This window comes from Equus quagga, chromosome 22 (assembly GCF_021613505.1).
Source record: "Equus quagga isolate Etosha38 chromosome 22, UCLA_HA_Equagga_1.0, whole genome shotgun sequence".
Lineage (NCBI taxonomy): Eukaryota > Metazoa > Chordata > Mammalia > Perissodactyla > Equidae > Equus > Equus quagga.
Window position 1 is genome coordinate 24165521 of NC_060288.1, and position 23104 is coordinate 24188624.

Here is a 23104-nt window from a genome sequence, read left to right on the forward strand (position 1 = left end):
TGTTGTCACTGGGGGCAAAGGTTGGTGGTTCAGGGAAATCAGTTCATCTGGCGTAAAAGAGAGAGAGAGAGAGAGATTGCGGAGGGATGGGGCCTAAAGCACCTCCGGAGGGCATCTCAGATGTTGGGCTTTCCCTGCTTCTCTCTTGGGCTTGCGACTTGTGAGTTGGGAAGTTTCTAAAGTGCCCTCGGTGATGTTCGGATGGAGAGAACTGGTCCTTCCTGTCCGAAGCATAAGACTACACACTCCTCCGGGGATGTTTGCCTTAGAGGTGATGTGATTAGATTAACTGGTATCCAAGTTGTAGCTGAGAAAACAAAAGCTCGTTTTCGTATCCTGGTCACCAGCATTGAGGATGCATGTAAAACTTGAATAGAGATGCTTATCTACTTTTTTATCATAAGTCCTATATATTATGTGAAATACAGTAAAATTAACCCCTTTTAGGAGTACGGGTCTATGAATTTTGAAAGATGCATTCAGTTCCATACCCACCACTATGGTCAAGACATAAGACATTTTTATCACCCCAAAATATTTCCTCCCCCTTGCGCTAACCCCTGGCAACTACAGCCTGCTATGTCCTTATCACTTCATCTTGGTTTAAGAAGCCCACTTGCCAGAAGTCTTCAGATTTTCTAGAAAACATTCATTGTTACATCCGGTATTTGCAAGTGGTCATGAACTCCAGCAGGATTCTGGCTCCAGACAGTGAAGCTTAGTCTGATCGTTTATCTATTTATTCAGCAGAGATTCGTTGAGCTGCTCTCTGGCGTAAGCCGTGAGCATGTGCTATGACTTGTTACAAAAAATTCTAAATGCAGGGTCTCAACTCTCTGAGGAGCCATAATTTGGTTGGGAGATAACACAAATAAAAAATTAAATAGGGGCCAACCCTGTGATTTAGTAGTTAGTGGTTTGGCACGCTCTCCTTTGGCAGCCTGGGTTCACAGGTTCAGATCCTGGGCGTGGACCTATGCCCCTCATCAGCCACGCTGTGGCAGTGACCCACATGCAAAACAGAGGAAGATTGGCACAGATGTTAGCCTAGAGCCAATCTTCCTCAAGCAAAAAAAGAGGAAGATTGGCAACAGATGTTAGCTCAGGGTGAGTCTTCCTCAGCAAAAAAACAAAAAAAGAAGAAAGTTAAGTAAAGATATAGAGAGTTAACTTGAATGCGAGGCAGGAAGTCAAGCACTGTCATAAGGTTGTGTCACACTGCAGTTTTGGCTGAGCAATGGGTCAGTAAGTGAGACGCCCTCAGGAAAGAGAGGTCAGTATGTTCCCGGGGTAGTCAGGAAAAGGCTCCAGAAAAACAGAGGTGTTCTGAATTCTGAATACTGAATACTCCCCCCTCCCGCCCCATGGTACTGCCTCATTGAAGCCTTTGATTCCTTAACTGGAAAAAAATATTCCACTTCCTCAACTCTCATCGTGTGGCCTCACTCCCCTCCCCCACCACATCTTTCTTTTCACTACTTAGTGTCCTAAACTTATTCTCTAGATTGTTGTCTGCTGGTGGGGAGCCCTCATGGACTTCTTACAAACCAGATCCTTGACTAGACTGATCTTTCTCTGCCCTTCCCCGCACTTGACAACGATGTCCTGCACAAAGTTGGTGCTCGGTAAATCTTTGTTAGTTGAATGACCGAGTTGGGCATTATGGGGAAAAACAGTGAGGGAGAGAATTCTTGGTGAGAACCAAGGGATATAGTTAGGAAGATGCTTGAGCTGCTGCCGTGGTTTATACCCCTAGTAGCTTGCTGTCTCTCTATTTGGAAGGACAGTGCAAGAGAGAAGTGAATTTTGGAGTATTGGGAGTTAAAGTGACTTCTGTTTAAATCAAATTTGTATAAGACCTTAATTGCCTTAGCATGTAAAGTATTGCTTGCACCCACCCCTTCCTCACACACACACACACACACACGCACCCGCATTTGGTTTCTGTCTCCACCCATGACTTGGGAAAGGACGGGACACGTCTCGTCTTCCTGCTGTTTTATTTTACTTGGAAGATGAGGCAGAAGAAACTAGAGCGAGGTCAGTGTCAGCACTCAGTCTGTGTCTGGCGACGGGTGTAATTGATGCTCTCATGCTCAAATAGGATAGTCCAAAGGATGAAATAGGAATTTGGGAGTCTACCTGCCGTGTTTAGCCAGCCTGCCTTTTGTTTAATTTTATCCCCTCCAGGAAAACCTAAACGGAATCCAGTTCCCCTTCCATTCTGTCTGCTATGGCTTTGTGGACTCTCCAGTCACATCCCGAAATGTCCTTTGCCGGCCTCTCTGGTGCCTTTCCTTTCTTCCTTAGAGAACCCATCAATTCTCACTCCCTCTGAAACCCTTCCTAAGTAGAAATCAGAAATGTCCTCCCTACCTCATCTAGTCATTCCATCACCACCTCCGCCCTACCCGCTCAAGGCAGTTAAAACAGGAACCCATTTGTAAACAAAAATATTTGAGCAATTAAAATACTTTGAGCAGTGAAAACAGGAACTTGTCCACAATGGCTAACTTCTCAAGGAGACTGGAATGTGCTGCCCTCCAGCCTATCTTGGACATTTCACGGATGGCCCAGAAAATGTCAGGGACGTGGAGCACTGTGTGTAAACCAAGTCACTCTCCTCTGTGCCCGAGTTTCCTCGTTTATGACAGGCTAATCATGCCTGCCCTGCCATTCTCGTGGGCTGGAATGTTGGAGTAACTTAGACAGGCGTGAGCAAAACATTGATTATGATGGCAAAGTGCCTTGAGGCCCGTGGGAAAACACCGTTATTCCTATTTGTTTATTGGTGCCAATTTTCAGGGATATTCCACCCAATCAATTGCCAACAGAAGTGTAAGGTCAGCTCTGTTTAAAGGTTGGGCAGGGCATTAGGGGCATTCAAATTAAAACCACAATGAGATGTTGCTACACACCTACCGGAGTGGCTAGAGTAAAAAAATAGTGACAACACCAAAAGCTGGTGAAAATGTGCATAGATTAAATCATTCATACATTGCTGGTGATATAGCCACTCTGGACAATAGTTTGGCAGTTTCTTGTAAAACTAAACATACAATTATCATATGATCCAGCAATTGCATTCTTGGGTATTTATTCCAGAGAAGTGGAAACTATGTTCATATAAAACCTGTCCATGAATGTTCATAGCAGCCTTATTTGTAATAGCCAAAGAGTGGAAACAACCCAGAAGTCCTTCAATGGGTGAATAGTTAAAACAGACTGTGATACGTCCATAACATGAGACATTACTCAGGAAGGAAAAGGAACCAACTATTGAAATACACGACAACTTGGATGACTCTCCAGGGAATTATGCTGAGTGGAAAAAAGCCAATCTCAGAAAGTTACTGTGTGAGTCCATTTATGAAACATCCTTGAAATGACAAAAATTATAGAAATCGGGAACAGATCAGTGGATGTCAGGGGTCAGAGACCAGGGGAGGAAGCTGAAGGAAGGTGGATATAGTTACAAAAGAGTAGCATAGAAGGTGCTTGTGATGGCCATCAGTTCAGTATTTTGACTGGGGTGGCAGGTATGTGAAACTACATATGTCATAAAGTTGCATAGAACTAAATACACACACACACAAAGGAGTACAAGTAAAACTGAGGCAATCTGAACAAGCTGCGTAGATTGTTATCAGCATCAATATCCTGATATTGTACGATAGTTTGCAAGGTGTTACCATCGGAGGAAACTTGGATAAGGGGCACACAGGGTCTCTGTATTATTTCTTAAACTGTAGGTGAATCTACAATGATCTAAAACTAAAAGGCAGGATTCAGAGCCAAGGTGGTCAGAATTCATCTTGTCAGCGTCCTGGGGAGTTGATGCCACTATTGTGTGTTAGAATTGGGATACCATTCTATTCCATTGTTCTGATATTTCATCCAGTGGTCATGTTGCCTGCAGAGACTGGGAGAATGAACAGAGCACCCCACAGCTAGAAATGACACAATGGGGTGGATTTTGGGGGTCCTTCCTCCTTATTAAGATCTGATAATGTCTCTCTGGACCCCAGGAACCCAGAAAATAGCACATCAGCTTCTTTCGGAGCAAGAGCAGAGAACAGAAACGGGTCATGTTCAAAGCATTGTCTGTTTCTCTGGCCCTGGGGCTAGATCTGGATGCAGCCTCTGGTCCTGCAGCCTTGGCTGTCACTGGCTTCGGTTTGGGACATTGTAACCACCATTGGCAGGCATGCTGGAAATAGCCCTGGAAGCCAGGTTTTTGGCAGGCTGCTTCTCTGGAGACATTCACCCGAAGCTAAGGCTTGTTCTTCTCCCATGGCGCCGACATTTGGTGACCAGGAGTTCACTCCTGGCTATTTGGCAATTTTGGGGAAGGTCTTCCTTCTTGAGAGTGTGTCTTAGAATTGTGAAGTCAAGTGACGTTGGTGCATGATGGATCTCTCTTCTTTGAAGTTGTAGGACAGTCCCATCTGGACAGCAACATCGAGGATCAAGAGATTGTCACTAATCCGCCAGACATTTGCCAAGTTGTGGAGGTGACCACAGAGAGTGATGAGCAGCCGGTCAGCATGAGTGAGCTCTACCCTCTGCAGATTTCCCCCGTGTCTTCCTACGCAGGTACGGGGGCAGGAGGGAAATTCTGGAGCTGAGCAGGGGACAAAGGAGGCTGTCCTTTAGTCTGGGGTCACCCGTTTCACCACACAGCAGAGACCTTCTCCTCTGTCCCAAGAATTATTCCTGCTAGAATTATTCTTGCCTTTAATTTTCTCAACCAACGTCTTCTTGTTCTCAGTTAGAAGCCAAGGTCACAGTATTTCTTTACTTGATGACCCGTAACATTTTCATACATGACCTACAAATAATAAGATTTCTTGGGGGAAGTAGTTCATCTGAGTCTATTTTATTTGCACACGTTATCAGAAATTCGGAAGAGTGTTTTTACTGGCATCTCAGTTTGACCAAGCTGGGGAGGGCCTTAGGGATCATCTCTTCAAGTTCCGTCATTTTTGGAACTGAGGGATCTTGCTCAAGGTCGCACAGTGTTTAGACCAAGACTTGAACTAAAGCTTCAGACCTCAAGCCCCATTTCATCCCACCAAGTTCACTTCTCACTCCCGCATAGTTCCCCCTTCTTTTTTCATTTAGTACAGCTTCTGATTGGACCAGGCGACTGAGCCCATTTCTGATTCCCAAGGAAATGGCCACATAATTGCAGGAATTGGCCCAGACAGTCACAAGATTAGAACCAGAGTCCGTTGGTTCTTCCATCCTTACAGAATAAGGTGATAGCTCCTTTTTCCTGCCAACGTTACATCATCTTATACTCTCTTCCTGATGAACTCCACTTAATTTGGGGGGATATAATCATAATTATGAAATATGAATTCTGAATCAATGTCATTGCTTGCAAATATTAAAAACAAAAAGCAGAGGCCCTATCGTGAGTCAGCTCGAATAAATGGTTCAAGAATTCCCCCCAATGTCCTTTATGTGCTGCCAAATAGAATGTCCTTCATTTAAGGTGCCACCCCAGCGACTGGCCCAGAATCAGCATTAGAATTACGTTGATTCAAATGCCAGGTTGTTTATGAATTATCAGTCACTACACTAACCTCGTGTTTCCTGAACTCCAACTTCCTTTTTTTTAACTTATTTTTTTAAATTGTGGTAAAAGTTGTATAACATTACATTTACCATTTTAGCCATTTTTAAGTGTACATTTCTGCGGCATTAAGTGCCTTAACGCTCTTGTGCAGCCATCACCGCCATCCGTCTCCAGAACTTTTCCATCTTGCAAAACTGAAACTCTGTGCCCATTGAACACTAACTCCCCATCCTCCCCCACCAGCCCCTCGCAACCCCCATTCTACTTTCTGTCTCTATGAATCTGGCTACTCTAGGGACCTTGTACACGTGGAATAATCCCACAGTATTGTCCTTTTGTGACTGACTTATTTCACTTCGCATCATGTCCTCAAGGTCCTAACTTTCTTTTGTGCCGGGAACTTAAAAGGAATGTGAGAACAAACCTTGGCTTCAAGGAGCTTATAATCTGTCAAACAGGATAAGCTTCTTGTCAGTTATTTATTCATCAAACATATTTTGAAGTCCTATGTGTGCCAGTCTCTCTTGAGCCTTGGCCAATCCCCAGTAATAATGACGACTCTTTGTTGCATGTGTTTGTGCCCTGGGAACTGTGCTCAATGCTTGGAAGCGATGGACTTATATTTAATTATCATGAGAATAACCTTGTCAGCCTGGGTATCATTATTACCTCTTTAAACTCTAGGGATGTAAGGCGATGAGGGTAAAGTAGTGTGTCTAGGGATGGGCAACTGGTAGCACAGTTAGAACCCACGTGTAGCTGATGCCAAAGGCCTGTTCTTGACCGTTTCACTATAATGCTGTCCTGTGCAACGGCCTGGGGCTCTGCTGTTCAGAACACAGCCACATCTCGTGATCTCAAGGACCCACCAAAGGAGGCAGAGCAGAATGTTTATGCTTTAATTTTACAGTTGAGATAACTAAGGCTTGAAACATTAAGCTACTTATATTTACATAGCTATGGCTAAAAATATATGACTTTCTTCTATATCATGCTGCTGCAGGCATTGTGACATCCCATGTGGGGTTTTTTTTTTTAAGGGATTGGAGCTTTAGAATAGACTTTTATCTGTTTATCTGTTGAGTAAGACTTTCCGAAGTCTTCTGGGGAATTCTGGAAAGACCTCTTCTTGCTGTTCTGCCAGCAGTGGCATTTTGCTTTAGCAGAAGAATGCCGAGAACAGCTGATCCATGCAGAGAGAAATGAAAATTTCATTACCCTTTCCAGGACATTTGCATAGATTTGAAAGGAAGGATTTTAGGGCCAGGCTGGCAGGCAGTGGGGGGGTTTGTTAGAGCCTGGCTTTTCAGCCTCCCCTTTAGTTCTTTCCCTTGTTTTCATTGTCTGAATTCTCCAGAACCTTTTGGAGGGAGCCAAAATATTTCCCACTGCTACTTTTCTAGAGCTTACAGACACATAAATTCATCGGTTACTGACCATGGCTAGCTTAAGTCTAATTTTAGTCAGGAATTTTATCGCCTGCTGCTAAGAAAGGCAGCTTTTTGGTTGTCTTCCCCATTCTAACTTTTTGTTCCCCAGTAGAAGAGCCTGTTTGCCTGTTTTTCATCACAGGCTTCCTTTGTTTGGACTATTGAACTGAATTTCAACCTCCTCTAATCGTTTCATTCACTTGTTTTGGAAACTGGTCTTTGGAGGCTGCTGTTTGCTATTTTTTTCCCCTACTGATCGTTGGAATATAATCCCAGTCGGATTACAAAACCACGTTCATTTTGCAAGTCGGCTTTCTCTATGGGCTAAATATGGTGAACAAGAAAAGAGACAGTTTCTTTGAGTGGAAGTACTTGCATTGGATGTTTTAAGACGACATCACTTTCTAGTCGGATTCGTAAAACTTTCATCCTTGGGAGCCCAACCTTGGGAAACTCTAGAGGAGAGTCATTTTCCTCTTAAACGTCTCCCATAAAGTGGCTTCGTGTCTGGTGTGTGGCACTAGGATTTTATTAGGTTGTTGATGGTTTAGTAAAAGAAAGCCACACTAGTATATTGGGGGAGGCTGGATGAGAGAATGGAGAATAGCTGGAGAAGAGAGCATGATGTAAAGGATTAATTGGTTGTGAATGAGAGAATGGAGATTGCCTACTGACCAGCAGCCAACAGTAAAGACTTTGGGTCTTTGTGGAAACCAAAGCATGCTTGCCTTTTGTTGGGTAGGGCAAAGATAAGAGTGCTTTGAGATTAAGAGGACTCTTGATTTGAACCTTTTAATAGAACCTTCTAGTGAAAGTAATTGAGGAAATTACGAAAGGAAAGAAATCCTTGCCAATCTTATTAATCAAACTTGTCAAACAAGAGCCTTCCAGAAAATGTACCAGGATCAGAGTGCAAGAAAGCTTTCCCATAGAAGATAGGGTGTCCCTCCCTACAGATGGTTTGACAATAAAAACTGAGCTGGAGTGTGGACCTAAGACAAGCATCCTTCTAGAACTGCAGCTCTGGAGGAAGCATCTTTGGGATCATCTAATCCATACCTCCCCTTCCCTGTCAACCCCGTTACTTTTGGGGAAACTGAGACCAGAAAGATGAAATGAGCTACTCAAGTCCCTGTTATTACTCTGTAAACACTTTGAACTTATTCAGACCATGCGTGTTAGTGAAACAACTTCAAATTTTTTTATTCCATTGTATTCAAAGTAAATAAAAAACCAAATCCAAAACAATCCAAAAGGGGAAATGAAATAACAACTTATGTTGGTATTTCAGCAGTAACATGGATCTGGAAGCAGCAGCTGCACTGAACTCATTTGTGTATAAGAAGTGATCTTGAAAATGGCAATGGTAAAGTAAAACCAAGGAAACAGAGGAAAATGGGCATGAGTACACCCAACGAGCACTTGGAGCCAGCGATTCAGGGTTGCCCGTGAGAACCACTGTTACTCTGGGAGAAGGGTCTTGGGTCCTCAAGCATCTGCTCCCAGGCCGACGGCACTCAAGGCCATTCTTTAAACAACAAAAATTAGAAATCTCAGTTTGCTAATATGGAGAGTCTTCATAACTGCTTCAGAAGCAGTTGATCTTAATTTAGAAATGATGCTCTCAACTAGCATTTGTGTCAGCTGAAAACATAAGTTCAGAACATGTGTGTCTTTTCTTGTCTCAGACTATTTCCCTGAGGTTGAAAACTGGGTACTTAAAGGCGGTTAGCATTGCGATCATGCTCATGGTCTGTGCAAGCTCTTACCAAGGAGTCATACCCAGGTCCACCTTCCAACTTCTCCCGCTCTGGGCTTGGACTGCGGTGGAATCCCAGAACCTTGGTGTCCACTGCTCATTTCTGCATAGTTCCAGCTCCCAAAGCCTGCCTGGTTTTTCTTTGAAGGGGAAAGGAACAGAAGATGGTGGCGTTCATGCAGGGTAATTAGGAGTGGAGGGGGCCTAGACGTATATGAAGGAAGAGAGAAACCTTGGCGTTGGAGCACAAAGAAAGCTAAGCATAAAAATGGAAAGGGGATCTTGAAATTTCGTCAGAGGCTGAGCAGTGGAGTGCCTCGGCAAGCAGACGCTGCGTTCAGGGCACAGCCTGGAGCCAGAAGTGCAGTTTTGTTTTCTCTGCTCTTTGCTGACTCAGTCCACAACTTTGGCAGGTTTCTCAACGTCTCTGTTCCTCATTTTTCTTGGGAGTGGCTATACCGATTCCTGCCTTCCCTGGATACTGGGCTAGCCTGAGGGTTATGTGAAGAGGGGAATTTTCCTTTTCTGCTGTTTGTAATTTGTTTTTGTGTAGAAACTTTTCTTGTGCCTGGCATTGCCGGCTTGTCTCGGTGGCTAGGGGGCTTCTCTGGGCCCCTCTTGCTCCCAGTCAGGGATGCTTTGGGGAAGTCTGCTCGTTCTCAGGAGAGGAGAGGCACATCCTCCAGATGCTCATGGTCAGCCCTCGGCCATCACTCAACGCCCAGGAAAAGTCACTGGAGAACAGTGGCCAAGAAATGTGCAGAAAGGCCACAGGGTAGGCCCAGTGTGGCCAACGTTCTCACCTTCTTTGCTTGAGGAATGAACCTGTGGCTCGGTTTGTCTGTTTGTTCTTTGGCCTTTAATTCATAGAGAGCCTGGTCTGTGGTTAGTGCTCTGGGTGGTGGAAAGGGCCCTATCTGGGCTGGGAGCCATTTGGTCCGAGCAGGGCCACCAGCAAGACGTGAGACTGGGAGCCAGTCCCTCAGCAGGCTCAGGATGGAAGCAGGTAGAAGGCAGCAGAGCACACGAGCTGCATGCTGGGAGCTGTTTCCCAACTTAGGGTCCTCATGAGGGCTAAACAAGGCATGCATGCAGAGATGCCAGCCTGGCCCTGGCGCCAGCCCTCTGTAAATGTTCACCATTACGGTTCCTCTTTCGGCCTTGTCTGTAAAATGAATGCCCCAGACTCAGGGATTTCTAAGGGTCTGTGTATTTTAGGAATTCTGCCCTCTGTGCTTTCATTTTTCAGTGCTGTGAACATTGAAACACTGCACATCACCGATTTCTTATTTAAAAAAATCAAAAATTTTTTTACTTAAAAAAAAACCAAAAATTTTTTCGCTTAAGAAAATCTTGTATTATATGTTCAGATGATGTGTAACCATTAGTTATTGACTCTGGACTCTGTTAATCTAGCATGTTGTGCAAATCCAGGGTTGAACAAGGCTGCTGAGCTCAGGACAGAGGCACACCAGCGTTTACAGAGTGAGAGCTGTGTGCTGGGCCCTTGCTCGGCCTTTCCCCACACACCCTCACTCTCACTCGTCAGCAATCCTCTGTGGAAGGTGTTCATCCTCCCCTTGTACAGATGAGGACACTGCAGCTCAGTGCGTGAAGTTAGTGCCTTGCTCCGTGCCTTACAGCCAGCAGGCTGAATCAGTGTAGTCGCCAAATGAGTTATCTATTGCTGCTGAACAATATCACCCCAACCTTAGTGACTTAATCAACACACACGTGTTATCCCACAGTTTCTGAGGGTCAGGAGTGCAGGCCTGGCCTAGGTGGGTCCTCTGCTCGGGGGTTCCCTGCACAGACCTGCAGACAAGGTGCGCTCCAGGACTGCTGCCTCATTGGAGGATCTAATGGGGAGGCTCTGCTTCGAAGCTCGCGTGGTTTGCAGCAGAATGTAGCTCCTTGCACGTTGTCAAACTGAGGGCTTTGGTCTCTTGCTGGCTGTTGGCTGGAAGGAGCCCTTAGTTCTTTGTCAGGCGAGTCTTCCCAGCTTGGCTCCTGCTTCCTCAAAGCCAGCAAGGGAGATTCTCTTCATAAGATGGGTCCCTGCATAAGATGTGATCACACACATCTCATCGCCTTCACTGTGTTCTGTGGATTCGAAGTAAGTCACAGGCCCCACGCGCACTCCACAGGAGGGAGTCCCACAGGAAAGGAAACTCTAGGAGATGAGGATCATGGGAGCTGCCCTAAAACCTGTCCACCCACAGTAACCCAAGTGGAAGATGCAACGTTATAAATTCAAGATGTATAATTACTACAGAGACATGAGGTGAAGGAGGGATCTGAGCAGACTTAGGGTGACCTAGGAAGGCTCTGAGTTGGGACTTGAATGAACTAATGCTCATGGATTGGAAAAGAAGACCAGTGTGGGGCGTTGTGGATAGAGCAGCAGTGATGAAGGGGCTTCACGTGGAGGCAGGGTGAGCCAAGGACAGGGGGAGCGGAAAGCGGATTGGCACCGGCAGGGGGGGCGGGCCCACACCCATACTGGGAAGTAGTGGCCGTGAAGAAACATAGCCTGGCCTTGGAAAGTGAGCTCCCCCTCAACTCTGAATGCTTCCTCTGAAGGGCCCAAATTAGAGAAACCGAATTCCCTCTAGCATCTTCCAAGTGCAAGTGTTTGACGTTACAGAGGGGACGGAATTATGAGTTTAGTTACCCATTTCTCTTTTGAAAAATGAAGTGCTGATGTATTTTTTAAACACTGCCTGAGCCTCAAAACTGTTTGAGTGGCAGGAATGATGGCCTTGTGTTTTTCTCTCTGTGAACAGAAAGTGAAACTACCGATAGTGTGCCCAGTGATGAAGAGAGCACGGAGGTAAGCGTGGCTCCCCGCCCCCACCCCCTGAAGGGCGTGCTGGGGACTGGGGTCTCCTTGCTGCTAGGTACATTTCTTTTCTTTTGATCGCCATTTGTACTTTTGGACTTCTTGTGTGTGAGTGTGCTAAAATATACGTAACGTAAAATTTATGATGCTTTTGGATTTCGAATTATAAAATGGAGCTTTGGGAACTGAATGGGAGGAAAGAAAGATGTTACCATAGAAAGAGAGCTTGTGACGGCAGGAAAAGGAAACTGAAGTAAGGACAGGAAACGTTGATATTCTTACCACGATAAACATCCTACTTCACAAGCAGAAATAGAGTGTCCAAGTGTCCAAGAGCAATGACCAGAAGTAAATGTCAGAAAGCACGAAGTAAATAGATCTCCCTGTACACCTGCAGTCCCTGCCCTCTGTGCTCCGTGCCCAGAGGCCAGGCGGGTGTTCAGTTTTGATTCTGAGTGGCCTGCTCCGATTTCCCTCCTCTGGGCTGGGCTCCCACAATGGCAGGAAAGAGCTGTAATGGTGATGGATAGCATTCCTGCTAACCGCCTGCTTTGTGTCTGTCTTTGAGTGAGAGAGAGAGAGAAAGAATGGCTGACTGACTAATGGTTGTTTGAATTAGTGATTTCCTAGTACACTAAATCCTTAAAGTATAGTCCAGGAATTCTGAAAGGACAGTAGATAGAGATGCTTCCATACATTTCAACCCTGTTTCTTCAAGGTCAGAATTCCAGCTCCTTCTCTGAATGAAGCTAGCCTGGAGGCCAGCTGTTTGCCTGGCACACTGGAGCTCGAAGCTGCACCCGTTTGAAAGCCCTCAAGGGGCGTCCCCTGTCTGTTACAGAGTCTCTCACCTCCCTCCCTCTGAAAATGCAGGTTGACTCTAAGATCAGATTGGGCCATCAGTGAGGAACCAAGTCACCATGATAAAGCAGCCCTCATGGCCTGAAACCCACCTAATGCTCAGACTGGGCAGCCGGAGTGGAGGGGAACTAGAAACCAAGTTGCCTTGTTTTCCTGCCTTCTTAGAACAGTCTTGCCTGTATTTCTGGGAGGTAGCAAATGGGAATTGATAAAAAGGGAAGAGAAACCATTGCTTGGGGCATGAACAGCTTGGGGTCTGGATTTCAGTTGAGGGATGTAGAGGTGCCAAGCTTCTGCTCATCCCATGACTCTTAAGAAATTCAGTTGAAACACCAACATGTGGGGACTGTGGTGCATTTAAAAAAAAATTTTTTTTAAAAGCTGTTCTACAGAAGGCAAAGAAAATACGTATCTGAATTCTTTTCTTTGAAAGGGACGCCCACACTGGAGGAAGAGGAACATTGAAGGCAAACAGTACCTCAGCAACATGGGCACCAGAAGCACCTACCTGCTGCCCAGCATGGCGACCTTCGTGACTTCCAACAAGCCGGATCTCCAGGTCACCATCAAAGAGGAGAGCTGTCCGGTGCCTTTCAACAGCTCCTGGCCCCCTTTCCCAGACCTGCCCCTCACTCCCTCCGTGACCCCAGCGCCCAGCAGCAGTCGGCCCGACCGGGAGACTCGGGCCAGCGTCATCAAGAAAACGTCCGATATCACCCAGGCCCGCGTCAAGAGCTGTTAGGCCTTTGACTTCCCCTGGTGGTTGTTGGGAGTTCTTGGCTTTGTTTGTTGTTTGTTTGTATTTTATTTTTCTCTCTGACACCTATTTTAGACAAATCTAAGGGAAAAAGCCTTGACAATAGAACATTGATTGCTGTGTCCAACTCCAGTACTGGAGCTTCTTTTTAACTCAGGACTCCAGCCCCTTGGTAGACGTGTATCTCTAGAGCCTGCTGGACCTCCCAGGGCTGCTCCCTCAACTTCAAGGACGTCATAGGACCAACAGCCGCATGGGCAGTGAGGTGCTGCATTGCCTGCGGTCAAGGCCAGCATGGTGGAGTGGGTGCCTCAGAATGGATGAGAAAATGTGAACTAGCTGGAATTTTTTATTCTTGTGAATATGTACATAGGGCAGTACCAGCGACGCTGCAGTCTGCTTCTGCACCTTATCTTAAAGCACTTACAGATAGACCTTCTCTGATCTTGCTCTATTTCATAGCACAGCACATTCAGCATCCCTTTCATGTCCCCTCTCTCGCCTCCCATCCCGTCCCTTCCCACCCAGTTCCTTTCCTCCTTTTCCTCCCCTCAAAGGCTGTGTTCCACATCCCTGAGGAGGAGAAGAAGAAAATGAACTTCTCCCCAGATGTCCCATTTTAAGACTGCTTTAACAACACAAAAAGAAAAAGAAAATCTTTTTAATCTGCTATGCTTGAATGCCACGCGGTACAAAGGAAAACTATCATGGAGATATTATGCAAATTCCCAGATTTGAAGACAAAAACACTCTAATTCTAACCAGAGCAAGCTTTTTTATTTTTTATACAGGGGAGTATTTTATTCAAGGTAAAATTCTAAAGAAAATATAATTGTTTTTTATCTTTTCTACAGCAAATTTATAATTTGAAGATTCCTTTTCTTGTTTCTCAGCAGTTATTATTACATCCTTGTGGCACATTTTTTTTTTTTTAATTTTGTAAAGGTGGAAAAGCTTTTATGAGCTCATGTAGCAATCAAATTATCCTGTGGATTGATAATAAATGAATATGATATATAGTTAAATTTTTAATGGGCGCCATGCCTGGCTTTGTGTGTGTCTGCTTTAGAACACCAGACAGGACTGACAAAGTAGCGTTTCTTCTTGGGGACTGAAACGTTTTCCCTTGTTGACCGCAAGAAACCCCAGAGGGTTCCTTCTGTGAGGATGCGAATGGCTTCCTCTCCTGAGTGTTCACCTTGAACCAGGAGCGCTGCTGAGTGTCTCACGTGAGTTCCCTTCTTCACGCATCCAGGTGTGCACGGGATGGAGCTGTCGCCACTTCACATGGAGGAAACAGAGACTTAAAATGAAAATACCTTTACTCAAGGTCACACAGGTAGTCAGAGTCAAGGGCAAAAGTTAAGCCCAAGTCTGGTGTGACACTGGGGGGAGTCTTTTTACTCACTTCCCTGTTCTCTTTCTCTACTCTGACCAAATGCCACCCATCTCTGTGCTTCTCCTGTTCTCATCCGTAGGCTATATGGATGACTAAAATTTTGTGTTTATGTCACATACTGGGCCCATGGATAAGACATTGTCAATAACAGGAAATATTTGTTGGGTTTCTACTCTATGACAGTTGTCCTTTGAGGACCTGGGGCCTTAGACATAGAACCTGCCCTCAGAACTTAGGGCACGTCTTTGCAAGTGAGAAATGTGAATTCCAGAACTCCAGACTCCTTCACCCAATTAATATTTCAAGGTATTTCCGTGATCTTGGGGAAGCCCACTGCACTCACCTCTCCATCTTCCATGATGTCTGTAAAAGCAGGATACCAAGACTCAGCTGCGTACCTCCTACCTCTGGGGGATTGTGGAGGAGATGGCCAAGTTAATATTTAAAGAGCTTCCTTCAGTGGAAGGACAAAGGGCTATTTTTATGCTTCTCTCCATGTGTGGCTGCACAGATAATTAGTGGTCATAAAATTATCCAGCCCTGAGCAAAAATTAACCAAGCATTTTACTGGTTGATGTGTCGTCATTGAAATGCCAGTATTGATGGTCGACTGTCTCTGTGGGGAGCTCTTTGCTGACCATGTGTTTACCTCAATTTCAAGGGAAAGGCCCACTTTCTCAGTGAAAAGAGGAGTCACGAGGAGGAAAGAGATGCTCCCGGCTTCCTTAGCACTATGCTCTTGGGTTAAGACTGTTAAAAAGAAAACCACAGGCCCAAAATGGCGTCACTCGTGCTAAAGCCCGTGCTACCAAACCTAGATTTGATTCCTGATGTAATTGCAGTTTCAGCCCCTCCCAGAAATATAATCTTCATCAACCAGTGTGGAATTTTCTGGTCTAGAAACAGTAAGGTAATCTGTCAGGTGGACCCTCTCCAAGCCCTAGAAGAAGAGGCAATCTGGTGGTAAGGCCCCCTGCCAGTCCCTTCCCCCAAGAGGAGACAGCCTGGCCTAAAACTAATCCTGTCTTTTGCTAATAGCTCCCTTTCCCCACCCCTCTTCCTATAAAAACCTTGCATTCTGTATGACACCTCAGAGCCCCTTCTACTTGCTAGATGAGAGGCTGCCCAATTGGTGAACCGTTTAATAAAGCCGATTAGATCTTCAAATTTACTCGGCTAAATTTTGTTTTTTAACTGGACCTACCCTTCTCCCAGGTCCTAAATAAATGAGTCCAGTGCTTCGTGACCTATATCTAAATCCTTTTATGTGATGTTTTGTTTGGGGCGGGCGAATTTAAGCTCAAAGACTGAGACTGTCCCTGCCAATATGTTATTTAACGCAGGTTCACTGTGGGATTTATAATAGTTTCACAAGCCAATAGCACACAGGATAATGTCTCGTAATAAGCCAGTAAAGAAAGAACATACTCCAGAGCAATAAGAGGTTAGTCACACTGTTGTTCCAGGCAAGGGGAGATAAAAGGAATAAAGTCCAAATTTAATCGAGGTGTACTTTTTCGGACAAGTAGGCAATGGCAAAACCAAGCAAGGGCTGACCTCCAGCTGCCAGTGCAAAATAAAAGTCCTCTGTTGCTAGAGCACGTTGCTAGGAAACGACGGTGCCAGTGTTGGCAGGCAGGCTGGTCTCCTTCATGGGGTCGCTGTGTGGTTTGTGGCCACTACCAATAAGAGTGTGCCCTTACCATGGTAGGAGCTAATGCCTCCAGGTCTTCATAGGATTTATTTAGACCAGCAAAGCGTCGTCTTGCCCAGACCACAACTTGAATAATTCTTACACACTCTGGATATTTTTAGTCTAAATGTCCCCTTGCCATACTGGCTTTTCCGCATGTTCTTACTGATCAGCCCCCCAGTAGGGTTCCTCATGTTCGTCGTCAGCTGAGCTGCTGAATTTTAATCAATGACAACAGAGGAGATGATGACATCTCGATTCGACTTGCTTCATTCATGTATCAAAACAGCTTTACTGCAACCTCATTTATTTGTCTTTGTCATAAACAAGTGGATTAAAGCAACTTCACTTGAGTCATAAACAGGTGGGTTTGAAATAATATCAAACCAATACACCACATTTAGTCATTGTGTTTTAAAATAAATTAAAAAGACAGTCACAGCAAGTGGCCCTGGGTCACATGGCCTGGGGATCCTGCTCTGTCTCCCTTCCCTCTTCGGAACACAGATGGGGCGGCCAGCTCGCTTCTTGCCCCTTTCAGGGGCCTACGGGTCCCAGGCACCATCCCCACTTGCTTCCTTCACTTCTGTGGTTGTAACCAGACTTACAGAATCTTACCAGGTGAAAGAAAATTCGGGATTTGGAAATGCCCGATAGAAGTACTAAAGATAATCATCCATTGTCAAAAGGCCAAGAAAAACAGAATGATGTTTAAATTATTTCTGAGAAAGGCTATATTGTTTCTAAGTACTACTTGCCAGTGGTATAGGAAAACAAGCTGGTTACACAATGACTGGCGTTGACATGAGGAAGAAAAACCCATGAGATGGGGCATCTCGTGGACTCAAGCCTCAGACCTTGCTGTCAGTTAGAGGAAGTGCTAGGAACACGTGTTTCATTCGGCTGGCATCTGTGTGAGCTGATATGCTTTTATGATGGGCTTGGTTGTGTGTGTGTGTATTTAAGTAGCAAGTTCAGTGGAACAACCTTTGGAACAATTCTCTTCGTTCTTTGCAGCCAGCATCTGGATCACTCCCTTGAAAACCAGGAGCGTTATACAGCTGTGAGCTGTGAATCCAGTGACAGGGACTTCTGCCCAGTCAGGTTGAGAGAACCCAGCACATCCTCAAGCTGTGGTTCCACAACACCGTTTGCAAGTCTCTAAATAGATCCATGCTCAACCAGAGCGTTTTTTCCAAGTTTTGATGAAGTAACTGCCAAAGGAGGTGTTTAGTCTATTTAAATATATTTATAGGGAAGAAGAAATAATACATGGATAAGAAATACACACAAATCCGTTGGACATCAAAAGCCCAAAATAGTATCCTTTTCCCCCCAAAATCTAACGTGTATTAAGCTATCAAGTAACCACTACTGAGCTAAAAATGTTAAGAATGAGGAAGATTAGTGATTTGGTTTCAAATTCTAAGTTTTCAAACTTGTGCTTTTGGAAGTGTTTTGCATGTGAATGAAAAAGATGTTAAGCCCCAAATGGCCTCCTGCCCTCAGCCGGAGAGATGGAACATCAGACATTCCATTTGCCTGAGGCCATTCTTTGACCGTTGAATTCATTAGGTTTTAAAAGCCCCCCGTTATTCTAGCTATGGACAAACAGACCCAGATAAGAGGTGAAAATAAGAACTCCATGATTCTGCCAAATTTCTACTGAAGAAAGACAAACAGCATGCTAGGAAGAGAGTGGCAAACAGGGAGCCAAGAGAGGTCGCTGGCCTGCAGTGTCAGCTATCCAGTGTCTCAGGACCAGTTTTTGGTTTGGAAAGAGAAGGGAGTTAGATGCTGGTTTGTACCTGGTGCTGCGCAGCCACTTCATCCTGAAATTTCATCCTGTGGCATAAACACGGCCAGGAGGATCAGAGCCAGCCGGACCTGAACCTGACCAGCCAAGGAGGCTGGGAGCCACCTCTCCATCTGTTTCCAGGCTGCAGTAGCCCCTTTCCCATGGAATCGCAGTCCACAGGACTGTAAGCTTTTCGAGGCTGTGTCTCAGTCACCTTTGCGTCCCAATGTGTGGGATGAGGTCAGCTACATATTAGGTGGTCACCTCCAGGATCTCCTCCTCCTCCCCTGGGATCCACCAGACCCGTGTCAAAAGAACAGGGCTGGGCCCCTTGGCTGCGCCCCTTAGGAACGTGGCCAGTCACAGACCTGGAGAGGAGTGCCCAGGTTGTGCGAATCAGGTCAGGAGACACAAGATAGTGGGTGAGATGTTCCCTCCTGAGGCTGCCTCGCCTGTGCTCCCTGACCAGCCCCTCTGGACACTCATACCGTCCCTTGCCTCCACTCGGGCGTCGCTGGACCTACTGTGCAGACAGATGAGGGTTTTGCAGAGGTTTCCGTCTGTGGCCACACTAACAACAGGTGCAGGGGCTCCGTGTCTCTGCTTCTGAAAATAGTGCCTGGAGGAAGGAAGTGGCCAGGCCTAATAGCCAGTTTTAGTAAAAATGTGAAGTCTGTCCAAGAACTTGAGTCATGCTGTGGAGGGATCAAGACGTGGGACATTTCAGAGTTCACACAGTCTGAAAAGAGCATTTTCTGGAGTCCTTTGACCAATTTCTTAAGAAGAAAAGCAGCACGTGCACTTCTGTTCCTCCAAACAAGCTGCCCTTTGGAGGTTTGGTCAGTTTCTCTGTATCTGATTTATAAACATGTTCAAACCGAGATTGCTGGCTCTGTGGAATGTATTGTGCTGGGATTGCGCAACTGCCGCTTGCTTAACCCCTTACGCACGTGGCTGGCGAAACACCACCGTCACATGCAACAGCCCGTGGTGCGAAAACAGTTGATTTTAGTAACACAACTGTTTTCGCAGGTGCAAAAATAATTCCAGGGTGATAGCATCTCTTTAAGTTTCAGTTTCGGTTGAGAAGAACATTTTAAAATCTAAACACCTAAACATCCATCCACATGAATCATCAGGGAGCAAGAATCCCCAAGAGGTTCCAACTGCCGGGAACTTGGGTCGTAGATCTGAGAATGTTGCTATTCTCCAAATTCTCTCTAATGCACCAGTTCAAAGGCGTTGACACTTCGAATATGCAAGTTATGCTTGAACTCGCTGTCTGAAGCTTCAGAACAATGTTAGCAGCTAGAAGGGTGAGTCTTGTGGTTGGTGAAGGCTAAGTCTTTATTCGCTCTTAGAGTTAACACTGATAGATCTCCGCAGTTTACTCTTCTGTCTCCCAACGAAATTAGAATCTTAGACTTCTGTCGCCTTCTCTGCAGGATCTAGGATCTAACTATAGATGCTGTAGCATCTTTTCTCTAGGAAGCTCCTGTATCGTATTTTTAACGTAACTAGGAAATACAGAAGAGATTTCACAGGCTGAACCCTAACATGTTCAAGGTATAGGCTGAAAAGGAACTTTAGTAAAAATGTAAAATACAGTTTGAAATATTGCTCAAATTTCACCTGATGGCTTCAGGGATCATTTGCAGCATGGCTGTGACATGGGAAGGAAACTGCAGGATGGTTTAAAAGATTCGTGTTTGCAAACTTTTATTTGCAAGAGTGCTTTAAAGTAATATAATTCAAATGCCTTTATTTAGCACCTCATGAATTTAATCAGGGTAACCGATCATCTTGGTTTGCCCAGGACTGAAGGCTTTCCCAGGATGTGGGTCTTGAGTGCTAAAACTAGGAAAGTCTCAGACACAGGGGGAGGAGTTGGTCACCCTAAATTTAAGGCCTCGGTCCAGGCAATGTGTGCCATTTTGTGTTCTCTGGGGATTTTCTAAACCTGGGTCAAAGCTTCATGAGGAGGCATTATTGAGGGTATTTATTGATGAATCTATTAGTAATGCATTAATACAGTACTAGTTTCTGTTAGGAAAAGTAGATTCATCCATTCGACACTATCTATTCAGTTCCCACTGTTTGCTGGTACTGTTCTAAGTGTCACAGAGCCATACAGAAGTGAACAAAGCAAAGCCCTTATTCCAATGGAGCTTAAATTCTAGGAGAGGTGGACATTGGGCCAATAAGGAATCTTGGAGTGACAATAAACACTATGGAGAACAATAAAACCGGATAAGGGAGATAGGGAGCAATGGAGATATTCAAAGCTTTCATTTTAGAGCTGAAAACACCACTTGAAGGGTTGGCAGTTGCAAAGACCAGCAGTTAGTGGGAAAGAGGGAAAACTGTGTATCAGCAGGGTTCAGTCGCAGGAAACAGAAACCACACGAGTTATTTTAAGCAGAAAGGCATCGAATAGAGAGAAGCAGGTGTTTACAACATTGTCCGGAAGGCTGGAGGTTCCTTCTGCCTCTGCCGCCAGCAAGAAGGTCGGAAGTCAGGAGGCTGTCACTGGAAGTATTGACTGTGGGAACATGCTGCTTTAGCTGACACCTGAGAATCCGGAAGGCCTTGTCACTCCCACCCTATCTGTCTCTTGACACCCATTAAATTAGTGACTGAACGTTAAGACTCGGCTTTAAAAAGTCCCAGTCTCACAATCACGTTTGCCAATGGTTACAACCAAATCCGTGGGAAGGCGGCTTCTGCTTCAATTCTGACTTCTAATCTCACGCAGGTGCATATAACTGAGCCTAATTCATAGGTAGAAGCCAAGCTTTGAGAAAGACTAAGAAATGTGGCTCTAGATTCCCACCTTCCGCAGGAGAGAAAGGCCCTCCAGAAGGAGGTGGGAATGGATACTGAGCACTATTTAAATGAACATCCATACAGCTCAAGGAAACCATTCTTTGCCAAGAATACCAAAGGAAGTAAAGAAATCCAAGGTAAGCATATCCAGAGAATGGAATCTGCATCCAATACACTCCAGTGTGTGTGGGAGGCAGCATCGTGCAGTGGGAAAAGGTTAGGTTTTGAAGTGAGATAAACCTGAGTTCAGTTCCTTCTTACTTGCTGATGACTTTGGACAATCTCTTAATATCTATGAGAGGTGGTTTCTTTGTGTATAAAATGGGGTATTAACATCCTACCCTCAAGGATGTGGTAAGAATTAAATAAGATAATGCTCTGAAAGCATGGGGCTCATTGTGTGTGCTCAGTTTTATCAACCATATAATCTATATGTAAAATAGCTAAGACCCGTGTTACGGAGCACTGGTTCCAAATTACCCATCCTCCCCTTAGACTTACATTAATTCAAGGATTTGCCACTGAGGCTCCCAGAGCTCAAACATGTGACCCCAAGTTCTATGGAGCCAAAATTAGTAGGTCTTTTTTTCCCCTTGATCCTCGGCCATCTTTTATTGTGCAAGGTTAATTCTATTATTGAGTGGGCTTAGAAGGAGCTAAGAAAACACTGTATTCCTTTCTGGTAGAAGTTGAAGGGGATCAGAACCCGCTGCTAGTTACTTTTATTTTTAACAACATAGACTCAAACAAACTTTTTAAATGCCTCATAAAGGGGGGAATTAAATTAACTTTTGATTATTGAGATGCTTCTAATTAGCTTCATTCAGGGTCAGCAATGTAATTTCCGTCATAGCCCGGTTTGCACTGGAATTCCCACCAGACTCATGGGAGGCATGACATTTCGACTCTAATTTTGAAACCAGGTGTGTTTCAACATCCTTCTAAAATGGACTAACAAACCATTCAGCTTTTGTGCTTTCTTGAGATATTCCTACCCTCTCCTAGAACGCTATCCTAGTTCATGACCTGGGCAAGGGGGCTGGGAGGGCAGATGTTTTCTCAGAGCCAAAACATGTGCCGGGTGTGTGAGTGCTCCCTTCCAGGGCATCTATTTGCCCAAACGGATTAACACTGGGGCTGAGAAGCCTCCTGGGAAAAGAGCTAGAAGACGGTGTGGGAGACTAGATTCTGGGAAGATAATTGAGCGTGAGGATGGGACCAGCTGGAGCCAATAATACTCTGAAAGGAGCAGGAGCTATTCTCAGTAGGATCAAGGCTATTGCTGGAGCCCATAAAGACACCTAGCCACCCTGAGGAGACAGTGGCTGAGGGCATGTCGAGCTGCCAGCTCAGGACCCTGTCACCCTCATTAAACGGAGGTTTCTCATTTCCCTGGCTGTTTCTTAGTGGTTGGATGGGCAGGGCCCTGAGCCCGGGTGGCAGATCAAGTAGAATGATGAGAACCACTGGAGAGGGCAGAGGCAGGTGGCCAGTAGGAGTTCCCAGACATTCTGGAGCAGAATTGCATCAGTAGAGCGTGCAGCAGCCTTAGCCAAGGAATGAGAATTTGGCTAAAAGTAGCAAGGGAGTGGAGCCGGCAGCGGGCCCAGGGAAGTAGGAGCTCCAAGGCCAGGGATGGAAGAAGTGTCCTTAGTGGACTGATACACAAAGCAGAGAATCTAAGGTACTGGGGGTGGAGGGGACCTTGAAAATGGGTGGTCGTGGTGGCAGGAGGATGTGCTGTTGAGTTCCTGAGCTTGCATAGGTTGGACTTTCAAGCGTAGGACAGCTAGTCTGTGCTTTAACATGGCATCATTTGTACCTACAGGCTGGGAAACATTGGGACATTCAAATTACAATTGGATCATAAAAACAGATTTTTTCATTATAGGGTGGCCATTATAATGTAAAAGTGTATTTCTTTAATTTCATCAAGATTCTCAAACTTTCCCCTCTTGCCTCCTTCTTTTTCTTCACTGTCTACAAGGGGCACCACTGCTTCTCTATGTGTCTTATTCTCGTCCAGAAGCAACGCTTCTCTGAGGCTGCTCCTTTCACTCACCTTGAAGACTCTGCAGGGAATAAATACCACAGACACACATGCCCCTCTAGAGAACTCTCTTCCAGGATGAGCTGCATTCAGCAAAAGGTAACT

General features: G+C 45.3%; 1 protein-coding gene across 3 annotated transcripts in view; it reads left to right on the forward strand.

Moving 5' to 3' along the window:
- Positions 1–14265, forward strand: part of IRF2 (interferon regulatory factor 2) — an 85141-nt gene extending 70876 nt beyond the window's left edge. For 2 of the 3 annotated variants that reach the window (XM_046648571.1, XM_046648573.1), the window contains 3 exons: positions 4432–4596; positions 11560–11606; positions 12910–14265. In XM_046648571.1, the coding sequence (XP_046504527.1) occupies positions 4432–4596; positions 11560–11606; positions 12910–13218 (521 nt within the window). In that variant the 3' untranslated portion in view covers positions 13219–14265. The remainder of the gene's footprint in view (positions 1–4431; positions 4597–11559; positions 11607–12909) is intronic. The other variant, XM_046648572.1, reaches the window with a different exon arrangement.
- The last annotated feature ends 8839 nt before the right edge of the window (positions 14266–23104 follow it).